The 25,299-nt window shown below is 45.7% G+C and overlaps 1 protein-coding gene across 1 annotated transcript in view; it reads right to left on the bottom strand.

Annotated features, from left to right (window-relative positions):
• Nucleotides 1-22,497, bottom strand: part of Snx25 (sorting nexin 25) — a 103,942-nt gene extending 81,445 nt beyond the window's left edge. Inside the window, exon 1 of the mRNA XM_057752653.1 lies at nt 21,845-22,497. Coding sequence (XP_057608636.1) covers nt 21,845-22,219 — 375 coding nt within the window. The 5' untranslated portion in view covers nt 22,220-22,497. The remainder of the gene's footprint in view (nt 1-21,844) is intronic.
• Nucleotides 22,498-25,299: the final 2,802 nt, after the last annotated feature.

The following is a 25,299-nucleotide window of genomic DNA, read 5'->3' as shown; positions in this document are numbered from 1 at the left end:
CACAAACAGAGGGGAAGGGAGCAGAAGGGAGAGAAAGGAAGAAAAAGGTTATGTAGATTTCAGGGGTTATGGGTGTAATTTTCTGTGAAGTTCCATAAATGGTAATATACCTTAAACAAATACATACAATCCGGCAGCCGTCATCATTACCCACACAGCCTCGCTGGTTGTCTTTCCACGGGCCCCGAGCATCTGGTAATCTTCGGGGACCCCATAACTTTCTCACATTTAAACTATGTTATTCTCAAAACTCTACCTCTTTCAAAATGATCATATTATGTCTTGGCCTCCAAAAGTAATTTATTCAAAACCAAAGAAATGAAGAAACCATGAGTATCTTCCCTGGGAAGGAACTTGAAAGGCCATGGCATTAGGTGAAGACTGGCAGAGATAGGAAGGGTTCCCACTGTACACGCTGGGCAGCCATGTCAGAGCTGGTGCGGCACAGCAGGGCAGGGGACACGGCTCCACAGCCAGGTCTGGCTCTGCTGTCACTCACTAATGCCACTGCCGGGACCCAGACACTTCCTCTGTTCGGCTCTTTTTAAAGGTCTTATTGTTCCTTCGCTTTAAATATAATTGATACGGGGGTTCCCGAAACAGAAAAACACAGCATTGGCCAAGAAATTACTATAAACAGCGAAAGGGGTTATGCTTGTCATTGTGCTAGAGGTATTGTTTTTTGCTTTGTTTTGTTTGGTCTCAACAATAAATGGAAAGCAATAATTTTTAGGTATCTCCATCTAATTCATTGTTACTCCAAACACTGTTGGCTTACACTGCACCAAACTGTGAACCAGATTCAACCCATGGACGTCATGTTCATAACTGTCGCCACACCAAGTTCCTGGCAGAATGCCTCACACGCAAATGCACAGTTCAGCTATGAGCACTAACACAACACGGAATGTTACCAACTTCCAAGAAAACACGTTGGAGCCAGGGAGGGTGGCATATACCTTTAATCACAGAATTCTGGAGGCAGAAGCAGATGAGTCTCTGAGTTCAAGGCCAGCCTGGTCTTCATGGTGAGTTCAAGGCTGGCCAGAGAGACCTGTCTCAAGGAAAGGAAGAGAGGGAGAAGAAAGAAACCCGACTGGGTTGCATGGCTTGCTAGCAGACAGATTCCAAAGGGCCACAGACGATGGGAATGAGAGCTACAAAAAGGAGCAGAAAGCTGGGCAACCAGAATGAGGCCATGGACCCACCACTTGTGCTATTTTTGCCTTTGTGGCTGGCTACCCTTTACAGAGAGGAAAGTGCACGCTTCCTGAAGCCGGTCTACTGCTTCTGTTTCTTTACACTTCTATGACTGAAGCCTGCAGGCCACATCTGCTTTTACAAAGGCCAGTTTGGCTAAGCTGCTCTGCTTATGTGTCAGTGTGAGCTTGCTTTCCTTAGTATCAAAGAAAACTGTCAAAACATAAGCTAAACTGGGCGGTGGTGGCGCTCGCCTTTAATCCCAGCACTCGGGAGGCAGAGGCAGGCGGATCTCCGTCAGTTCGAGACCAGCCTGGTCTACAAGAGCTAGTTCCAGGACAGGCTCCAAAACCACAGAGAAACCCTGTCTCGAAAAACCAAAAAAAAAAAAAAAAAACATAAGCTAAGTGATTATCTCTTTTGGGAATTTTGTATTGATAGAAAGTGGTGGTATGTGCCAGGCAGTAGTGGCACACGCCTTTAATCCCAGCACTTGGGAGACAGAGTCAGGTGGATTTCTGTGAGTTCGAGGCCAGTTTGGTCTACAAGAGTGAGTTCCAGGGCAGGCTTCAAAACTACAGAGAAACCCTGCCTCAAAAAAACAAAAACAACAACAACAAAAAAGAAAGTGGGTATTTATAAAATCTCCTCCCCTTTTACTGAGTTTTAAGATTTATTATTTGTTTATTGATACAGGGTCTCACTGTGTAGCCCTAGCTGGACTTTAACTCAAAGAGATCCACCTGCAACTAAATTTATTTTTAAACTGGTAACATATGAACATAAAAGCTGTATATATTAGGGGTACTGTGTGCTATTTCCACGTGTGCACATACACTGGACGATCTCTCATCACGCCAGCCCTCTCACAACTGAAGTCACTAGGACAGAACCTTGTGTAAGAGTCTTGCTCTAGGGCTGGAGAGCACTGACTGCTCTTCCAGAGGTCCTGAGTTCAATTCCCAGCCACCACATGGTGGCTCACAACCATCTGTAAGGAGATCTGGTGCCCTCTTCTGGCATGCGGGTGAACATGGAGGCGGAAAAAAAAAAAAAAAAAAAAGAGTCTTGCTCTACAGCCTAGGTGGGCATGGAACCCAAGACTTTCTTCCTCAGCCTTCCAGGTGCTGGGATTACAGATGTGTACCCCTTGTCCAGGTGACAATCTTTGAAAATCCACTTGGGGTGGGGGTGGGGGACTAGACAGGTGGCTCAGGGGTTAAGAGGACTTGCTGCTTTTGCAGAAGCCCACAGTTTAACACCCAGCATTCACATCAGGTGCATAAAACTAAGTCTAACACTAGCTCCAGAGAATCTGAAGCCTTCTCCAATACCTGCATGCACACGCGCATACACACATACACACTCAAAAACAAACAAACAAACAAAAAAAGGTATGAAAAATCCTTTTTTTCTAAACTGGGTAAAGTGCTGCAGTCTTGTAGTCCTGGCTACTTGCTTGTTGGAGACCAGAATGTGAGGCCAGTCTACGCAACGCACACCCATCTGAAGGGGAAGGGAAAAATCTTCCTTCTGGTAATGAGTGTCCTGTGCACAGTCACTGGACTACGGCACAATAACAACACACCACATTCCCCATCTTAAACAAGCTTAATTTCTATCTTAATTGCAAGAACTCATCTTTGAAACGAAACCTACGAATCTCTTATATTGACACTTTTCTAGATTTTAAACAGGCTATAACTTTTTCAAATGTTATCTTCAGCTACGTAAGTTGTAGAGACACATCCTTCAATATATTACAGATGTAAAGAAGTGAACTGAGCCATAATCCCATCATCTAGAGGTGTTTTAGTCTATTTCCTTGTACTCAGCGTGCCCAACATTTCGAGACTGTAATTATGGGCAAGTTACTTCTCTGTTCCTCAGTTTCCTTATTTGTTAAACATAACAACAGTATCTGACTTAGGGTTAATATGAGCATCAACAGGAAGAATGCACACGAAGTACAACAGCCTAAAAGGCACATGAGCTATAAACAGCACTGGTCCTCTGTCTATGCACATACTGTATGACAGCACGAGGCAGAGGCCAGCAATGCAAGTCCTCTTCAATTGCTCTTGCTTGATTTTGGCGGGCAAGGTCTCCCACTGAACCTGGAGCTTGCCTAATCTAAGGAAATAATAAATATTACCACAAATGCAAAATTTCTTTACATTACTCAATACTGATAGATTTTCAAAGGAAGCTAATAAAACTTAGAATTTTGTTTGTTTGTTTTTTGTTTTTCAAGACAGAATTTCCCTGTGTAGCCCTAACTGTCCAGGAACTTACTTGCTCTGTAGACCAGGCTGGCCTCAAACTCATAGAGATCCACCTGCGTCTGCCTCCCAAGTGCTGGGATTAAAAGCATGTGCCACCATTGCCCAGTTGAATATTTTCCAATGTATTTGAAAAAAATCAGACTTCCGTGGTGGTAATGTTTTATTTCTTACACACCAATCTGAAGGGCTTTAAAACACACACACACACACACACACTGAGACAAATTCAAGTTCACTGTTTGCAAACAAAAATTACAACGTGCACTTGAAAACACATAGACAATAGAAATATAAAATGGATAAAAATGGAAGGACATGGAGCGAAGAGTGGAACTGGAGAAAGGCATCAAAAAGTAAACTAACTCCAGAAAACGTAGCTAAAATCTCTGACATGAGCATTTTGCATTCCTGAAAAGATTCACGTGATAAGAATTCTGTGTGAGCGTGTTACTTAGTTCTATCATATGACATTCGTGTCATTGGAGCTAATCCAGCCAATCTCGGGTTTCCACAATGGGAAACACATTTCCATCAATTTGCTCAATTATCTAATGATCACTGAGGACTCACTCTATCTGCTTGGCACTTAGTTGGACACTGGACAGAAAACAGCAAACAAATTGTATTTTCTGTGCTCGTGGGAGTTAATCTATTCTTGATGGGCACTAATAACCAAGTAGCTAATAAGCCATTGAACTACAGGAGTGTGCTCAAGAATCCAATATTCTTCCTATTCTAGAAGCCTCCATCCACTTCACTCTCCATCCCTCCCTTCAGTCATGGAAGGAAGCCACTCAAACATGTTATGAGTCTCTAAGAGCGCTCCATAAGAATTCGAGATTCACCGGGCGGTGGTGGCGCACACCTTTAATCCCAGCACTTGTGGATCTCTGTGAGTTCGAGGCCAGCCTGGTCTACAAAGCAGGTTCCAGGACAGCCAGGACTGTTACACAAAGAAACTCTGTCTCAAAACCAGAAAGAGGGAAAGAGAGAGAGAGGGAGAGAGAGAGAGAGCTGCAGGCACCCACATGGGCACCGTGTCAACACAAAGGTGACTATGACATTCCTTTTCCTTCATCCACAATGACAACTAGAAGCCCCTCTCTACAACTTGAAAACATTTAATTTTCCAAATACATTTGGGAAAGTTCGTTGAAGACAGTTTTATAGACCCTTCTGTGTCTCTGCTAGCCTGGAACTCACCATAGCTCAGGCTGACATTGAAACATTGAACCTCCCATGCAATCAGATATGAAATACCACATCCAACTCTAAGTTTTTCTTTCTTTCTCTCTCTCTCTCTCTCTCTCTCTCTCTCTCTCTCTCTCTCTCTCTCTCTCTCGCTTGGTTTTTTTTTTTTTTTTTTGGTTTTTCGAGTCTGTGGTTTTGGAGCCTGTCCTGGAACTAGCTCTTGTTGACCAGGCTGGTCTCGAACTCACAGAGATCCGCCTGCCTCTGCCTCCCAAGTGCTGGGATTAAAGGCGTGTGCCACCACCGCCCGGCTCTTGCTTGGTTTTTGAAACAGATATTTGTTGTGTAGCTCTGGCTGTCCTGGAATTCACTCTGCAGAGAAGACTAGAGATCAAACTCACAGAGATCTACCTGCCTCTGCCTCTGCCTCCTGAGTGCTGGGATTAAAGACATATCCCACCACTATCTGAGTGGAATAGTAGTTTTAACAATAATTTCTAAATAATTTCTGAGATCCCTGGATCCCACTTTGAGAAACACTGCTAAATGGTCCAGAAAAGAATCTGAAATTTAACTGTGAAACAAAGATTCCATACAAACAGAGAGATTCAGCTACAGCACGGAGACGCCGCTCAGCTGGGCACAAGCTTCCCTGTGAACAAGAGCTCCTGAAGAGAAGCTGCGGCCGGCTGCGAACGAAACTGAATCTGTCTGACTGGCAGAGACTGACTAGAACTTCGGTTGTGGAGAGGTTGGGACACTGCAGGTCCAGAGGCTAATTCCCTTATCTTGGGTTAGTTCTGGCCCTCTGAAACAGCCACTCCTTGCCCACCTCTGTACTGGACTAACGTCTTGTGAGGATAGATAAACCTTTCACAATCTATTGACTCAGGAGAACACTGGAGGCCACCAATCCAAAGGCTAAGAATGTCATCAGATAAACCAGACAGTGGTTACTGGCACCTTAATCCCAGCAGGAGGATCTAGGAGTTCAAGGCCAGTCTGGTCTATGAAGTTTCAGGACAGTGGGAACTACATAGAGAAAACCTGTCTTGAAAACACAAAAAGCAAGCGATATCGGCTCTAAGAATGAGTTAGTTTTGAGTGAATGCAGTGCCTGCGTCAAACATCTACAATCATTCCTGAACCTTTAACATCGCTAAAACAGACCCCACAAATTAAGACCCCTAAGTGTATACACAAACTAAGCATATACTCAGCCCAACCACTTCAGAAATTTCTGTAGAATAATCCTTTTAAACACCGTGAAGATATTTTACTCTCATTGGTTTAATAAAGAGCCAACTGGCCAATAGCTAGGCACAAAGAGGTTAGGCGGGAGAACCAGAGACTGAAAGAATGTTGGAAAAAAGCACCACCACGTGGTAGAGCGTAGATAAGAAATATGGGTTAATGTAAGTTGAAAGAGCTCGTTAGTAACAAGCCTAAGCTATCAGCTGAGTGTAAACAGCTTGTTTGTTTCCTGGCCTCCCAGCCCGAATAATCACACAGAAACTATTACTAATTACAACACTGCTTGGCCTATTAGCTCAGGTTTCTTATCAACTAACTCTTACATCTTAAATTAACCCATTTCTATTAATCTATGTATTGGCACAAGGCTTTGGCTTACTGGTAAGGGTCTGGCATCTGTCTCCTTCCACAGCTACATAGCTTCTCTATCTATCTATCTATCTATCTATCTATCTATCTATCTATCTATCTATCTATCCATCTATCTCTCTATCTCTATCTCTTCCAACCTGGCTATATTCTGCCCTGTTATAGTCCAAAGCAGTTTCTTTGTTAACCAATGGTAATAAAACATATTCATAGCATACAGAGGGAAATCCCACATCAGCTGAGCATTTATAATTAATAATAAGTTTCTGTATGATTATTTGGGAGTGGGCTGGCAAGACAGAAAACCCTGCCTATAAGAAATCAGTATGGAAATTCCTCAAACACTAAAAAAAGACCTACTATAGCACTCCTGGGTGTTTATCCGAGAGCAATGAGGTCAGCATACAAAGTAGAGATTGCACACCGTGTTTACTGTATTCACAATAGCACCAGCCTAGGTTTTGTCAGCAGACAATGGATAAGGAAAATGTGATATATACACAATGGAATAAAATCATATCATTTTCAGGAAAATAGACAGAACTGGAGATCATGTTAAATTAGCCAGACATCAAAAGTATTATATGTAGAAATTACAAAGATTTTGTTTTAATGGTCTTAAAGTTGAAGAGGGACTATTGGAGAAAAGGAGGAGCTGGAGAGGAAGGAAGGGAGAGCAACAGATCAAAGTATGATACTGATACATAAGGAAAGTCAGTGAAGCCACCAACTTGTAGAATTCAAATGCTTTCATAATTATAGAACTGTACTCCTGTAAAGCAGAAAAATAACTCCTCTGGCCTAACTTTGATTGCATCTAACCTTGAAAATTGTTCCAGACTATAAGAAAATCCCTGAATGGCCAGGGTATAGCCAGAGATGGCTTCAGGCGAAGCAGTTAGCAACCTCCCCTAGACCAACCTGAACCTCTTCATTCCCTAGATCTCACAATATGCAAGGCAATCTTCCCTGATAACATTTAATTTTTTCCACATTTATTCATTTGTGTGTGTGTGTGTGTGTGTGTGTGTGTGTGTATGTGTGTGGTGGTCAGAGGACAATTTGCAAGAGTTGGTTCTCTTTGTCTACCATGTGGGTCCTTAGGAGCAAACTCATGTCCCCAGGCTTGATGGCCAGCGCCTTACTCACCACACCATCTTCTCAGTCACTTTCCTGACATTTTACCAGAGAATTTTGAGAAGCAATCCATTCAATCACAAGAGAAATAAGATGAACCATATGAACACTGGGCCAGATCACACCTCACAGTGTCCTGACCTTCTCTATTCCAATGGTGATGGGGAACCTCTGTCAGCCAATGATCTTTAAGAGGTTAAACCAGGTTAGGGCGTGACCTTTTGGGTACCCAAAGAAAACCGCCAGCCTGCCCAGGACCCGCTCTCCTCAACCCTCAACACAACAATTCTCATGTCAAGCCCCCTCCACTCAGTCACCCCTTCCCATTGTCACTCAGAAGGCTCTGATGACAGGGCACAAGCACAGTCCTATTGATTCTTTTCTCTAGAGTTCTCAGATTCTTCCTGCTCTTAGCACCTCTTTTGGCTTAGATGATATCTAAGTGACTACCAAATATTCTTGTCTAATCTGTCATGCCATGGAAAGCATAGAGCCACCCACCATTCATCAACTTGGTCGTGTTTGGAAAGACATTAACCCATTTAAACCTGCTTTCTGATTCATCAAATGGAATAATAGTGAAAGTCTCATAACTGAGAGGAATAGATGAGTATTTCGTATAATGCTTAGTAGACAGGAAGCACTCAATAAGTATTTTTGCTGTTATTTCATCCACTCACTTCCAAATCTTCTACCACTTCTTTTTAAAAGTACCTTATACAAAATGTCATCTTCCTCACCTTCAACAATTAGTTTTGCCTCCCACTTACCAAGATTCCTAAAGTATCTCCCTGGTGCCCCCATTTCGCCCCCCTCCCTCACCCCCACTAGTTCCAAGCCTGATTCCTTCCACGCATGTCTCCCTGGTGCTGCTCTACCAAGCAGACTGTATGTCCGAGATTTTCAGGCCCTTCCTCTGCACTCTGAATCTTTAACTCAGAAATATGCATCTGTTCCTCCTCTAACAGTGGCGGCAGAGGCTGGAGCGCTGGCTCAGCAGTGAAGAGCACTTGTTCTTACAGAGGACCACAGTTCAATTCCCAGCTCCCACATGCCCAGATGGCCCGCTCACCACGGTCCATAACTGCAGTTCGGGGGGGATGCAATAGCCTCTTCTGGGCTCGGAGAGTAGCAGACACACATGGGTACCCAGACATACATGAGGGCAAAACACCCAAACACATAAAGTAAATAAATCTAAAAACATTTTTAAGTGGCTACAAATTCCCATCACGCACGACAACACTCTCCTGCAAGGCTCCCTTTCCTCCCTCCCTCCTCAGCCAGCTTCTAGACTGTGTGCCCCTCAATCTCTATACTTCCCAAGCCCCACTCTTCAACCTGAAGGCCTTTTCTGCCTCCGAGGCTCCCTTCACCTCTTTACCTAAAGCCCCATACAATATCGGCATCTACTGCATGCCTACAACATCCACCAAGTTGCGGAGTACAGAGGCCACCCTTCCTGGATGTCTGCAATTGACGCGATCGGCTGTGCACTCTTAGGTTTCCTCTCCCGAGTTTCTGCCCATTCCTCTCACTCTTCAGTAGACTGTTCCTCCTTTGCTCGCCCAGCTCCTTCTACACAGCCACTACCAACCCCTCTCCCGACAAATGCATTTGTTCAACCCTCATCTCACCCTCAAATTGCACATCTGCATACATGATTTCAAGTAGAACACATCCACATCCACAGGTATGTCAAACTATTCAAGACTTAAAGCTTTCACAGTCTTACCTCTCCCATGCCAGACCTACACAAATGACATCTGTATCCCGTCTATCACAAAGGATGAAAGCTAGACATCCCCTCTCCTCCCCTTAGTAAAGGTTTACTAGGCAGAAATGAAGAGTGCAAATAAAACTGACCAGATAGAAGGAAGATTGGGTCTGCACATTCATCCAGCTGAACTAAATGCATTAAAAACGGGAGGAAGGCCTACTGTGAGGTTCACACACGTATGCCACATGAGGATAAAACCAGGAACTGCAGGTAATTTAAGTGCTGGGTGAGTGACCAGAGGTATGACACTAGCCACGAGACACTCCCGGGTGAGGTGAAGTGTCCATTGTTTTAATGTCTCGGTCTCCTTCCTGAGATCGTCCCAAGCCAGTCAGAAATCCTGGATGCCTCACCAGAAGTTTGTTGGGAATGGGAACTGGTCCAAACATGACCAATAAGATGTGAGGGAAACATTGCCAGGAGCATCTCTAGGAACTGTTTTGCTCCCCCAATTCCAATCATTTTCCAGCTCTTTTCAATTATTATCCCATGAGGTTGATAAAAGAGATACAGTCACTTGACCAAGAACTGACTGACTCATGAGGAGGAGAGCCCAGGGATGCACAGAGGGGTGGAGCTGTGCCTTCCACTGAGCCTGCCTTGCCTTGAGATTATCTGCTACTTTTAAAATAATAAATCACTTTAAGGTTTAAAAAAGGAAGTGGTGATAGGAATCAGTCATGCTTACAACACGTTTTATTAGCTGGGTGTGATGCTTTATGCCTGGAAATCCAGCACTCAGGAGGCTGAGGTAGGACACGGCTGCATTGAGTTTGAGGACATTGAGTTTGAAGATGTCCTAGTCAACCCAGGAGTTCACGGCCTAGACTATACTGAAACCCTGCCTCAAAACAACCACCAATCCCGGCTCTGGTCCTTCCTTGTTTGTCTTTGTGGTAAACCTGAAAGTGGATCGCAGAAATAAACCTTAATGAATCACAGTCTGGGAACCGACTTTTACCAGAAGACTTCTAGAGCATAGGACTGACTATTATGGTTCAAATCCAGAAAAAAAAAAAAAGTGCTAACTTAAAATCTGTTCTCTCACTGCCCATGACATACTGATTCATTCCAGAAGTATTTATCCCTCATCTACCAAGTCTCCTACTGAAGTACTAAAGATAACAGAGTCGCGTTCCTGCCAGCCTAGAGTACAAGGGTTAATGATAAAGCACAGGGGACTACTCCCGAATGGTGTAATATTAAAACTGTGAGCCGGGCGGTGGAGGCACACACCTTTAATCCCAGCAGAGGCAGGTGGGGTCTCTGAGTTTGAGGCCAGCCTGATCTACAGAGAGAGTTCCAGGACAACCAGGAAAAACATTAAAACTGTGATAAGCACAAGAAGTATTTGGTGCTACTGAACATGTAAATCCAGGGGAAACTCTACCCAAGCAATGCTGAGGGCTGAAGGCAGAAAGTGGAACAAGTACCGGACAGACAGCAGCGCTGAAGGGAGGAGCCAACGGTCTATCAGTCAGAGGCGCTAGACACTGAGACTGGGGTTAGAGTAGAAGCAATTGCCACAGTTCAGACTAGAGCTAGGAATAACAACAGGAAGCTGCTGACAGGCTTTAATTAAACTTGCTACTGAGGAAGGATCTGCATAGGCCTGTCGTTTTAAAGAATAAATTAACGAAGCAGCCCACACAGAGGCAGACAGACCAACTGAGGCTGTTGCAGTTGCTGTGGTGGGGACATGCAAAGACAGGGCGAGACTGCAAGATGTCAGGGGTCTCCGGCTGCTGAGTGAAAGAAACTCGACAACCTTCCTACCTCCTATCAAGCCTTAAAAATAGCTCAGGGCAGCCAGGCGATGGTGGCGCACGCCTTTAATCCCAGCACTCGGGAGGCAGAGGCAGGCGGATCTCTGTGAGTTCGAGACCAGCCTGGTCTATAAGAGTTAGTTCCAGGACAGGCTCCAAAACCACAGAGAAACCCTGTCTCGAAAAACCAAAAAAAAAAAAAAAAAAAAAAAAAAGCTCAGGGAAAAAAAGAAAAAAAGAAGGAAGGAGGGAAGAAGAAAAAGGAAGATGAAGAAGAGGAGGAGAAGGAGAAGAAGCCACCTCTGTCTCCAGAATTACCCCCATCTGCAGCTCTAGGGAAGGGAGACAGTGGAGCACCAAGAAATGCCCTTTCCTTGGGCTCTGCATCAAGCAAGAATCTGAGAAACTAACTCACAGAAATGTAGATGGCTAAAGGGAAAACAGTAAGGAGGAAGGGGGCGGAGTAAGGGTGAAAAGGGAGGAGTAGGGATGAAGGGGGCGGAGTAAGGGTGAAAAGGGAGGAGTAGGGGTGAAGGGGACGGAGTAAGGGTGGAGGGGGCAGAGTAAGAGTGAAAAGGGGGCAGAGTAAGGGTGAAGGGGGAGGAGCAAGGGCGAAGGGGGAGGAGTAAGGGTGAAAGGGGAGGAGTAAGGGTGAAAGGAGAGGAGTAAGGGGGGGGTGAAAAGGGAAGAGTAAGGGTGAAGGGGGCGGAGTAAGAGTGAAAAGGGGGCAGAGTAAGGGTGAAGGGGGAGGAGTAAGGGCGAAGGGGGAGGAGTAAGGGTGAATGGGGAGGAGTAAGGGTGAAGGGGGAGGAGTAAGGGTAGGATCAGATGGTGAGGTACTACTTACAAAAATACTTACAAGAAGATCGCCAACCGGGTGGTGGTGGCGCACGCCTTTAATCCCAGCACTCGGGAGGCAGAGGCAGGCAGATCTCTGTGAGTTCAAGACCAGCCTGGTCTACAAGAGCTAGTTCCAGGACAGACTCCAAAACCACAGAGAAACCCTGTCTCGAAAAACCAAAAAAAAAAAAAAAAGAAATCGCCAAAGCCTATAGTTATTATATTCCATATAGAGGAAGGCGAGAAATAAAGTTATGAATCTACTTATGAAAGAAACAAAAGTTGCAAATTCATTTTCTAAAAGGTATATTCAACACTAAGGTAGAAAACAAGTCTTCACAAGATCGCAGGGCAAAAGTTGAGAGCATGGGGGTGGGGATGAGGGTGGGGTGGGAGGAAGGGGAGAGGGGGAGAGAGAAGGGAGAAGGGAAGGATAGGGGAAAGCATGTGGGAGTGGGATGGGTGAGATGGAGGAAGGGCGGATATGGGAGCAGGGAAGAAGATATCTTGAGAAAGCCATTTTAGGGTTGGCAAGAGACTTGACTCTAGAGGGGCTCCCAGTTGTCCACAGGGATGTCCCCAGCTAGGTCCTTGGGCAGTGAGGAGAGGGTGCCTGAACTGGCCTTGTCCCATAGTCACACTGATGAATATCTTGAATATCACCATAGAACCTTCATCTGGCAATGGATGGAGATAGAGACAGAGACCCACATTGGAGCACTGGACTGAGCTCCCAAGGTCCAGTTGAAGAACAGAAGGAGGGAGAAGATGAGCAAGGAAGTCAGGACCACGAGGGGTTGGTCCACCCACTGAGACAGTGTGCCTGATCCAATGGGAGCTCACCAAATCCAGCTGGACTGGGACTGAACGAGCATGTGATCTAACCGGACTCTCTGAATGTGGCTGACAATGGGGACTGACTGAGAAGCCAATGATAATGGCACTGGGACTTGTTTCTACTGCATGTACTGGCTTTTTGGGATCCTAGTCTGTTTGGATGCACACCTTCCTAGGCCTGGATGGAGGAGGGAGGGCCTTGGACTTCCCACAGGACAGGGTACTGTGCCCTCTCTTAGGACTGGAGGGGGAGGGGGAGGGTGAGTGGGGGAGCGGGAGGGAAATGGGAGGAGGGGAATTTTGAATGGTATTATTTACAAAGCAATAAAAAATAAAAAAGAAAGAAAGAAAACAAATCTACATCTTATCCTACCAATGTCCAAGTCATTTCCTCCTCGGTGCCTCATTTAAATCAAATGCATCTTCCCACATCTAGTTTCAGGAAATCCCCAGGCCAGCACACATGCAATGACAGGCTACTACTACCTAAAGGAGCTGATGAGTGCAGGCTAGCCCCAGGGTAAGATCAGGCACCCCCTCAAAAGCCTAGCTCCCAAATGCAGCACATGACCCCAGAAGTCTACCCAAATATACCCATCTTCATCAAGTTTTATGGAAAGCTCTACCATGTTTGGATAAAGTATGGGACTGTAACCCAGGACTCAAGGATGTGACTTGGACCTGGCACTCAGGGTATACAGAAGGTCTCTAAGGAAGACTAACTCTTGACCTCTGCATCCAACCAATCAACACTAGTTTGCTAAGCTTGTTGAGTTTGCATTTCTCTTTTAAAAGTCCAGTTGCAAAAATTCAAGTTTTTATGCAGTCATTTGAATGCTAACAGCCTCCAGCAGACACTATTCATTTTCAGAAGCCTGTACCCTCTGCAGCAGACTTGCTGAGTCACCTTTTTGGTACAATTGAAAACATACATTTTTAAAGAAAATCTAGGACACTGCCTACCCCAATGTGATACAGTTTAGAAATGAACCCTACAGCATTTTTAAGCTAGCAACATCAATTACCAAGGTGACATCATACTGTATACTCCCCAAACAAGAAAGCTGCTTAAGATTCTAGAGTTGGAAACAAGCACACAGGAAATGACCAGAATTAAGAGAAGGTCCATAGTAGAACACTAACATCCCCAGACTTCAACCTTCACACTGAAGTGTAGACAGTGGATGTTCTAGTTGACCGACCCTTTGCTTCTGTGATAAAACAGTAACCAAAACCAGCGTGGAGGAAGGAAAGGGCTCATCTGGTTCACAAGCTATGGTCTATTATCAAGGGAAGCTGAAGCAGCAGAGCCCATGAAGGAATGCCGCTTGCTGGCTAGCTTTCCAGGCTCACAGGCAACTGCCTTTCTTATACAACAGGGTCCACCTGCCCAGGGAGGTCACCCACCACAGGCTGGACCCTCCTGTATCAGTTAGCAAACAAGAAAATGCCCCAGACATGCCCACAGGCCACTCTGGTTAAGGTAAATCTTTACGTGAATCTCCCTTTTCCCAGGTGAGTCAGGCTGACAACAAAACTAAGCAAGCCAGTGAGACTCTTAGTTTGCTTGGTACTGAATACTGGCTAAAAGGAATGCAGAATGCTTGACAATATTCTTAAATCAACCTGCCCTGTAACTAGTGATATCTAGTAAAGTCAAAGAAAAGCCTTGATCACTTTTTTTTTTTCTGGCCTAGAACTCATTCTGTATCTCAGGCTGGTTTAGCTGGAGCTCACTATGCACTCAAGACTGGCTCCTGAGGCTCAGGCCCCTGGGTGCTGGGATTACAGGCCTAAACCAGTACTGGGGAGCACCGCAGCTTCAGTAACCCTCCTCACTGTTTTAGCACTGCAGCCCATGGTGTGGCTCTCCTTCTAAGGCTAATCACATGTATATGGCATTGCTACAGCTTACCTCTAATGTTAGCAATTCTGTACCAGGAAGTGTCAAAAGCTACCAGGCCTACAGACTAGACTTCAATTCTACTCTCGCTTAAGGGCTTCCACACGGCCAAGATTATTTTCCAATCTTGGTTCCTGTGACTCACCTGATATATTCACTGACAGCTCAAATCTCAAATGGTCTCACTACTTGGTCTCCAAAGCAGTTTTCCAGATTCTTTTAAGAAGTGATGAGAATGTATATGCTCCCTTTAGACAGTGCTGCTGAACTCAAGCACAGCTTCCTCACTTCTGAGGATGCTTGCTGCCTTTAACTGGCATTTCCTTTTATATTCCATGTGTCATAATGCTTGACTTTGAAGTTATTCATTATTCATATGTAACTTCATTTCATATGTATCAATCTTAAAGAAGAGTTCCTTCCTAGCCGAGGAAAATAATCTTTCTACATCCACAATTGCTGTTCATAAACCATGACATGATAGGTGTTGGATAACACTTCTTGAATACATATTTGTACTTGTTTATACATTAAAATACATCTGGAAGGATGAATAGAAACTATTGCCGGTGCCTTCCTTTATATAAGAAAGCTTCCCTACACACACACACGCACACACACACACACACAGTTTATTCTTCCATATGCTTTTACTAATCATGTGACTGTATAGCCTATAAAAAGTATACCTTAAATTATGAACAGCATTAACTTAAATTGCAGTATCCCTGATGCCACAAAGAATTAGGCAGGATTCTATGATTTAAACGTTTTTAATTGGTATTTTGTAAATAAACCAAATATCAATCCAAAGATTTAAAAGTCATTTTTAAAAAGCCACATTTCCCCTACTGGTCACCATGACTCAAAACTCCCTTAGCTAAAAAGTGAACAAATATTCTGAACAGGACAGTAACTATATTATGCCATTATCTGTTATCAAATTATTGAGGATTGTTTATCACATTAGTATAATAAAGGAAAGCCACAAAGGGCTATGTATAGTCTCTCTAATTCCTGTTTCTTTCCTTTTCCTCTCAAGTAACTAAATTAAGTTTGTTTCACTCAAAGAACATTTGTATTAGTAAAAGAACCCATTTAGGAATCCCAGCAGCCTGACCCAAGCCAACTAGGGCAGTGGATAGCTGTGTGAATGTTCTTACTGTCTCTCTGAACATCTGCCTTTCCATCCAGCCAATGCTACTGGGCCTGAGAGGGCTGGACAGGGAGTACTCTTGTTTATCTCCATCTTCCCAGTGTCGCAGAGCCAAGCACTCATCAAGACAGTAATTCAGACTCTTAATGCTACTATTGCAAGGCTCTCACTCTTAGCTAGGAAGCTGGGTGAACTTTCAAACCTAAAAAATGTCATCAAATATTTAACACTCATTCTTATCAAAATACATCTACCGAGAGCATACTATGTCCTGTGCTGAGCAACTCAGCAGGCCAAATAAATAAAACAAATAAAAAAAAAAAAAACGACCTAACAAGAGCAGAGTATGAGTTGTGTTTCAATATTCAGAAATGCTTATTGACTTCATCTGACAAACTTCCTGCACCTTTCTGTCTGAGGAACTTTCCGGTCTTCTATTAGAACCTTCTTCACACGGCCACAACCTTTTGTTTCCCACATGCTACGACACCCGACTTCTGTGGACGCTGCTATGCTACCCTTCAAGCTGCATTAATTGCCCATTCATCTTCACATGGTATAAACCAAGTAGAAAACATCAGAGGAGGCGAACTACTTTATCACACCAGCACAGCAGTCCACACTGTGTCCACAAAGCATATTGATAACTCTGGGCCCTATACATTTATGCTATTATAAATTGTCCAACTTACAATGAGGTTTTATTTTAAGTAGTTAGTAAATTGTATCTAACAAAAGAGAAAAATCCAGAGTCTGAGACAGAAAAGGTGTAAAGAAAATTGTTGACTGACATTTTTGATGAAATCTCCGTATTTCATCAAAATGTGAGCTATGGTCCTCTCTCTCACTACAGGAAGATATGTTTTGTATTTCCTTGTAGCAATAAGCTTTTAAATGGTTCGTTCTTGCCCCATTTCTCCTGCTATTGTCTTGCTTGGACCAAGTGCTAGGGTCCAGCCAGCACCTGTGGCTAGGGAATGCTCAAATCCCAACAGGTTAAATGGACTCGCAGAAGACTGAACCACACCGTGGACTGGGAAGACTACACCACGACAGTCCTTTTAGAAAAACTCAGCTACAAACTGCTACTGAGGACCCAGGCACCAATTATCACACCGATGTGAGCCTATTCCACTTGACGAGAGGTCAGAGAGTTGGAGTTCATTTTTACTCTTCAAAGTTGTTGACAACAGTTGTGGCTACGCACCACGACCTAGGGTGTGGTTACTTGGTATTTTGGACATTAAGATGGCCCACACAGGTGGATCCCTCTACTCTGACCAAAGGACAGAAAATTCAAGCCTATTCCTGCTCCTTCATTTTACAAAAAGCAGCCTGATATAGGGAGTGGCAGCCCACAGAATACTTGGCCTAGGGTGTGTTCACTGTCGATCCCGTCCAAAACATCAAATGCTTTACTCAGGAAATAATGCCTTGATGTCTCAAGTATGGAAGCACGGAGCTGTTCTGGTTGTCCTTTGTGTCAGGTTAAAGCAGTCTTTTGCCTTCTCCCCATCCCCTTCTTGTATTGGGGTATATAACCATATGAAAAACAAACATTCACTGAGCTGCCCTCCCGGTATTATCCTATGTCTGTGTCTCTGTTCCTCCTACCTAACGTTTCCAATCCACACGTCCCCCACCCTAGAACATACAAACCCATCATGGCTGGACCACGAAAGAAGTCATCCCAACGTGTGGCTTACAACAGAAGAGTTTCTTTATTATAACACAATGGGCAGTCGAGGTGGAATTTCTGTGTGGGATGGAAACTACTTTTAATCGGGATCTGTTCCCACTGATGCAAAACCCAAATCTGTGCAATTGGAAGATACCCACTAGGTACTAAGTTAACTGGAAATGAAAAGCACAAATGTAGTGACCACAAATAAACCTAGTTTTCCTAATTATCATCAGCAAACACTTGAGCAGCCTTCAACTCCTATTAGGTACAAGGGATAATAACAAAAAGTGTCAAGTATAGATCCTAACAACGTGGAGTTTACAACTGAGAACACTAACGAAGCATCCAGAAGCATAGCAAGACTCTGAAACCCGGTGTGGTGGTCCACACCTACGATCAAACACACCTAAGGCGGCTGCAGCAAGGTGAAGAGTGCAAGGCCAGAGGTCAGAGGGATGGCTAGGAAGTGCGTGAGAACTCTATGCAAGCTCGAGGGTCGAGTTTAGATTCCTGTCACCTTTGTTGGGTGCATATACTCTGTGAAAACAGAACCTGCAGGGGATGAGACAGGCAGGTCCCTAGGGATCACTAGCCAGCCAGGTTAGTTCCAATGGAAAGGCCCAGTTTCAGTGAGATCCTGTCTCAAAAAAAAAAAAGTGGAGAAAGATAAAGACACCACTGTTGACTTCTGGCCTCAACATGGGTCAGTGCAGCCACACATACATGTGCACATATATGCATGCACACACCATATAAACAAAATAGAAAGAGCCGGGCGGTGGTGGCGCACGCCTTTAATCCCAGCACTCGGGAGGCAGAGGCAGGAGGATCTCTGTGAGTTTGAGACCAGCCTGGTCTACAAGAGCTAGTTCCAGGACAGGCTCCAAAACCACAGAGAAACCCTGTCTCGAAAAACCAAAAAAAACAAACAAAAAAAACAAACAAAAAAAAAAAACAAAAAAAACACACACACAAAATAGAAAGATATTCTTTTATTGAATATAGATTTTTTTCATACAATATATTCTGCTTATGGCTTCTCCTCCCCAGCTTCTCCCAGATCCTCCCCATTTCCTGACCCACCCACATTCACACCCTTTCTTTCTCTCTCTCTCCTTAAAATACAAAGGGACATTTAAGATAATAATAGGATACAAGGAAAAGCAAACAATCCACAATAAGACAAAACAAACAGGAAAGAGTCAAAGGAAAGGCATAAGAAACACAAACACACACAGGAAACCCATACAAAATCAGAAACCATAATATATAAACAAATGGCCTATGAGATTTTAAAATGCCCAAAGCACTGTGAGAAAAAACAAAAACAAACAAACAAACAAACAAAAAAAAAAACTACCAAAACACCATTGAGTTCATTTTGTGTTGACCACCTACTGCTGAGCAACGGGCCTGCCCTTATGTGTAGCTTGTAAAGCCAGTGAGACCAGGTCAGAGAAAACTAACTTTCCCACTGTGAGTAGTTATCAACTGGAGGTGGCTTCTGGGTTAGGGATGGGGGCTCGTGTCTACTTCCCCTCTTGGCACTGGGGACCCATCCGGCTTAGCCCAGTGCAGGCCCTGTCAGTGCTGCCACCTTCTCTGTGAGCTCATAGTGTGTGTCAGTCCTCTTGTGTCTAGAAGGTCTTATTTCCTTGGTGTTTCCATCCTCTCTGGCTCTTATGGCCCTCCACGTCTACCTCTTCAGCAGAGTGACATTTTCATAAAGTTGAGCCACTGCCATTCCCCTGGCCCCAAAGTACTCAGGCAGCTTTCATTGTTATGATAATATCAGTCAAATGATGGCGACATCGACTGTTGGCCATTGGCCTCACATGGGCATGTGCACCCACACTTACCCGTGCACCCACACTTACACGTGCACACGCGTGCATGCATGTGACACGTACACTACGTTTAAAAAGTATTCTAAAAGTAAAAAGAGTTCAAGGTTACTCTGGGCTACGTAGCAAGCTCCTGTCTCCAAAAACAAAAACAAGTCTTTATCTACTTTTAACAATCTGTGCAGGGTTTGTTTGTTTGTTTGTTTGTTTTTTTGTCCTCCACAGAAGTCAAAGAGGAAGAGGTGAAGAAAGGGGGAAGGGTGGGATAGAAAGGATGGATCCAGCTCATATGTGAAACATTCACACTATATACGGAAAAGATTGTTCCTTTTTTTATTCTGGATCTAAATTTCTCTAGTATTCACTGTTACGCTGCCTCCATTTGGTTGGCGGCTACACAGCCTCCCCCTCCACATATGGCAGATGACCTGTGGAGTCCAGCTTCCATTCTACTCCCACGGAACTCACAGATAGCGTACACCACGCCGTGAGTCTGTGCCTCCCAGCTTTCCATTCAAAAAGAGAATGTTTGTTTAAAAAACACCAATTATTGCAAATACAGCGAACAATGGGCTTGAATAAACAGCATCCACATCATGAGGAAAATGGAATATTAGGTGACTAACACGCACTTCAATTTTAAGTGATAAGTAACTTCCTGATTATCTTTGTTTTTGTTTGTTTTGGTTTGGGTTTTTCAAGACGCGGTCTCATTGTGTAACAGCCTTACCTGTCCTGGGACTTGGAGGTCCACCTGCCTCGGCCTCCTAAGTGCTGAGATTAAGGATTAAAGGCATGTGCCACCACTGCCTGGCTGACTTCCTGATTATGTTATTTAAAGCTCTGACAGGAATTTAAGCTTAAATAGGCTGGCCAGTAATCCCTTTGCCTGGGTTAAAATTCAGCCCTGCTGACATCTGAAATCAGACTGAGGCAAGCTGGCTTGTTGTCACCTTTCAAGTACTACTCTGTTGTTGTTACTGTTGTTTAGTTCTGCAAAATCATTTTTCTAGATGAGAATCCAAATTTCCCCTTACTCAGAAACAAACCAATCCAGCAAGGTGGGCCAGGAGATCCGAAAGTGTGCACTTTGCAGAAGACCGACTTAGGAATCCTCAGGTGTGGTTTGGGGACCCTGATAGGTGGATAAAAAATCCCAACTCTGAACCTGACCCCACCGTTGGCACTTCCTTCCCTTTGAACCTGACCCCAACCATTCATTCACACTCCCTCCCCTTACTACATCCGCTCCCAACCACTTAGCTACTGCCTTCTTTTTTTTGTTTGCTTCATAAACACTTAACTCCTATCTAAGTTGACTTCTCTATGGCCTGGTCCCCCCCACACACAGGAATATAATCTGCCGTGAAGAGGACTCTTATGTGCCTTTCTAATTCAGTCCAAACTTCCAGAACACGTAAGACTCGGTTTATAAAAGATGCTCAATCACTGTGAACTGAATTCTGTGTAAGTTCTTGTGCTATTTAACAACTGTGATGTGCCTTATACATCCATAAGCAAACAGGTCAAGTTTTAGGGTCCTTACTTCTTCTTAGAGGTGGAGAAAGAGTGAGAGGAACAGGTCTACTCACCCACTCCAAGTTACAAATGAAAAATGTACCGTTAACGCAAAGGTTTTGAGCAAAATAGACAGTACTAAATTTTGGAACTGCTGCTGCGTGTCCTGAACCTACGTGAGGATGCCATTCTTGAAGGCTCTGGAAAGTCATTTTAAAGAGCAGAAAGCTCTTCCAGAAAGTAGTAAACGACTCACTCACGCCATCAGCAAATAGAAGCTCTGGGGACAGCAGTCACTCCAACAAACCTTTTTATGAAGTTGAGCCACAGCCATTCCCCCTGGCCCCAAAGTCCTAGGGCAATTTCAATTTTATGAGGCTATCAATCAGCCAAGTTACAGTAAAAATGAGATCTTTTAAAGGGTTATTATAAACAGACGGAAGGTAAAGGTTACTGTAAGGCAAAGAGGAGATCCACACAAAGGAGGGCAGTTCTTTCCCGCATTCCATAACCACAACCGTGATGTCCTGCACCTCGCTAAGGGCAGCTTTTCCTCTAAGCAAACCACAGTGGTCCATCTCCAACCCCTTCCTCTCCCCCTTTTAAATCAGACATCAACCTAAGCTGCATTACTTCTTAACCAATATGGTGGAAGACTGGACATTACAGGTATGAGTACACGGGACCGAACAGTGAGCTACCGAAACAAGTTTTCCCGTCTGAAAACCGTCATGAAGTTATCTCGCCAGCATTACCATGGATCGAAGACCCAAACATGATTTGCCAGTACTGAGTGCGACGCCGGCGTCCTGTGGGTGCTGTGTACACGATTTTTCTCAGCACTCACCAACTGCACCCCAACATCGGAGACCCCCCTGGGTCACTAGGTGCTCCGGGCTGGGGTGGAGGATTGGGGCGGGGGATAAGTAAACACACCGCGCGTGGCCAAGCCCGCACCGCCCAGTCTTCCGCGGGCTTCGGCTGCGGAGGGCCACCCCGACCCTCCCCCCGGCCCCCCCAACCGGGGTCGGCGTGCGCGCGAGGCCGCGGGCACGCGATGGAGCCGAGACCGGTACTCACCCGCAGCGGACAGCGGACGGCCGCGGCCAGGCGGCTCCAGGAAGAGGCGAAGTCCGGCGGCCGGGCGCGCGGGCTCCAGCAGACGAGCGCGATCAGTGTCCCCAGCAGCCAGGCGGCCGCGGCGCCGCTCAGGTACAGACTGAGGCGCAGCAACAAGGCGCCCGGCCCCGCGCCTGCCGCCGGTCCCCAACCCGGGACCAGGCAGCACAGCGCCAGCGCGGCCAGGGCGGCCACGGCCGCGGGGCCCCGCCAGCCCCCGCCCGGGCCGTCCGCCGCCCGCCGCCCGTCCGCAGAGCCCGAGGCAGCGCGGCCGGGGTCTGCGGCGGGCGTGGGACCGCGGCGGACGCCGCTGCTGTCGGTGGCATCGCGGTGCATGCTGCTTCCTGGGCCGCTGACGACAGGCTCATCTCCCGGCCCGCTGCCCCCCGGCGCCGCCCCGGGCCGTGGCCTGTGCGCGGCGCCCCGCCGCCTCGCCGCTCCCGCCGCCGCTCGTGAGGCAAGGGCAGCCCGCGTTCATGCCCTCGCCGGCGGCCCTGCGCGGGAACCGCTCCAACAGACGCCGCCGCCCCCTCCCCCTCGGTGCCGCCGCCCCGCGCCGGGCCCGCAGCTGCCCGCCGACCGGGCGCGCCCAGGTAGCGGGACCGTGAGGGGACTGGAACCCCACGGGCTTGAGAGGCGCGGGGGCGGGGGCGGGAGCTGCGGCTGAGTGACAGTGGGGCGGGGTCGCCCCGCCCACCCGGAGGCGGGGGCGACCGGAAAGGGGCGCGACCAATCGCGGTGGACCCCGCTAGTTCCCGCGCCCCGCCCCCGCCCCCGGGGACCACGTCTGTTCGTGGAAAATTTTGCTGCAGGTGTCAGAAGCGCGAGTACTTCTCGGCTCAGGTGCTCTCTCAGTTTTCCCCCTCCGCTCCTCGCCGTGCCTACAGCCTCGCACCAGGCGTCTGCATTGCTCTCCAGCGCGCCCGAGCATCCTCGTTCCCTTCCCGGTCCTCACTTTTACTAGTTTCTAGCAACCTTCGCTTTCCGATCCTGCCGCCCCAGGGTAGGGAACAAGCCAAACACTAAGTGAAGCCTGGGGCTCCTACTTATGGAAAGGCTCCCAGAGTGTCCGCGTGGTGCCAGAGAGTGTACACAGCTGCCATAATCAGTTTGGCTCCGATTTTGTGTTTTTGTTGCCAACAACTTCTCGGTACAAAAGCTGTTACCCACGCAAAGGAAACTGGTTCAAATAATTTGGAGAGTACATGTTTCCCTCTTGTGTCTTGGTTGCAGCCAGTAGTCTACAGACGATGTTTGCTGAGAAGATAAATGTCCAAATGCTACTCAACACTATGACAGCGCTGCCAACGCCGATAAAGCTTCTTAAAGGGATGACAGAAATAAAGGATTTCTGTAGAGATTGGGCGGTGGGGAGTGGGAAGAGATGGATTATAGAAGGCAAATAAAGAATAAAAAAGAAGGGAAGCTTGAGAAACAGTGAACCTAGAAACTCTCCCCATGACACTGCAATGAAGAATTACAAAATCTTTGACTTGCACTATTTTCTTTTGTTTCGTGATAGGGTTTCTCTATGTAACACTGACTGTCCTAGAACTCACTATGTAGACCAGGCTGGCCTCGAACACACAGAGATCCACTTGCTTCTTCCTTCTGAGTGCTGGGATTAAAGGTGTGCGGCCTAAACATGCACTGTTTTCGAATAAAGCAGTGATTTTATTTAATTTAAATTGCTCTCTGAGTAGCAGATAAGTAAAATAAGAATTAAGATGCAATGTTGGATATCCTAGCTACACTGTTTAGTTCTTTTTCTGTAAAGAAATTGTTCCATTTGTAATAAGTATTGTGCTATTTCATCAAAAAATAAGTCAGGATACTTATGAAGTAAGCTACTTAAAGTTTCACGGAAGAGGTTATTATTCAAAACAGAAGACCCATGTTTTCACTCCAAGTCTCCATCATAAATTTCCCCAAAGGCATATGGATTTCTATACTGGTATATCTGTGTTTTAAAAAGTGAAACTTGCCTGAAGATCACTGCGAAACAGTCGCGAAACAGTCAGACTAGTGAGCCGTACAGGCCAGGTAGTGGTGGTGCACACCTTTAATCCCAGCATTAGAGAGGAATATAACACAGAAGGAGACGGGTCTCACTCTCTGTCTCAATCTGAGGATTTATGGAGGGAGGATCGCTTTTCTGATCTTCAGGTTGAACCCCTTTATCTGTTTCTGGGTTTTTATTAGTCGTGTTACATTTGGCGTCCGACATTTAGGGTACGAATTCACGAAAAAGCCGTTTGCCTGTAGAGTTTTAGCCACCGGCGACCGGCCAGAACTGCTCATGGGACTGCAGCCCCGCGTGGTCAGGCTTTCTTTTCTTTTTCCCCAAGCCTCTGAATGAGTTTGTGATTTTCCTGTTATAAGCGCTCTAAAACAGTTTCTAGCTGCCACCTAAACTCCAGAAGCACCTGGGCTCCTAATGCCACAGGACCAGAGGACTCATGCATCCTAGACTTAAGGATAGTTCTCCCTTCAGGCAGCCCCTCCCTCCCCCAGCAAGTGTTTTTTCCAAACAATCCCCTGTGTGTTTTTCAGACAGCCAGCTCTTGCTCTCTCTATCCCTCCGGCTTTTATTGTTCTATGCAGCAGCAATAAACCTCCACATCTTCAACAATATCATCAGTAAATTTGGTAAGACAACTGGGAATTCTTAAAGGGAAGAATTAGTTAAAAGAAAGATTTTTTGCCGGTCGGTGGTGGTGCACGCCTTTAATCCCAGCACTCGGGAGGCAGAGGCAGGCGGATCTCTGTGAGTTCGAGACCAGCCTGGTTCCAGGACAGCAGGACAGGCTCCAAAACCACAGAGAAACCCTGTCTCGAAAAACAAACAAACAAACAAACAAAAAAAGAAAGATTTTTTCCCCATATTAAAAAGTGTGGAAAAACCATTACAATGGAGGTATTTGGGTCTCTGTATGATAATACAGTTTGAAAATGGAACAATCGTGGTGGCCCACAAGTGACTACTCAGTTTTCATCTGAAGCCCATTCTGACTTCAAAGTCATTTGAGTTCAAGCTTGCCTGCTCTGCTTGCTCCAGTATCCTTGAGGACTGTGAGACAGCTCTGATTAAGTTCACAGCAAAGAGCATTTTGCCCATGAGAAAAGAACACCCTAGCTGGTAGAAAGAATACTGCTGATGCCAAACCTAGGGAACATTGGGATAGAAACTGAAACTACTTGTGAGCAGCAAATGCATGGTAGACAGGAAATCCTAACTCAAGACAGGCATGGTCTTGTGGTGAGATACTGACTGTGCTGTGCTTTGTTCTGCTTTGTGTATAAGTCTGCTCTGAAATAACCTTGGACTCTGCAGAGTAAGCTGACAGTTTCCTGAATCTATCCCATGTTTTCTGTCTCAATTTCTTGCAATCTGTCATTTCCTTAATCCTCGTGGC

This window comes from Chionomys nivalis, chromosome 20 (genome assembly GCF_950005125.1).
Source record: "Chionomys nivalis chromosome 20, mChiNiv1.1, whole genome shotgun sequence".
NCBI lineage: Eukaryota > Metazoa > Chordata > Mammalia > Rodentia > Cricetidae > Chionomys > Chionomys nivalis.
This window is presented reverse-complemented; position numbering and strand designations above follow the sequence as displayed.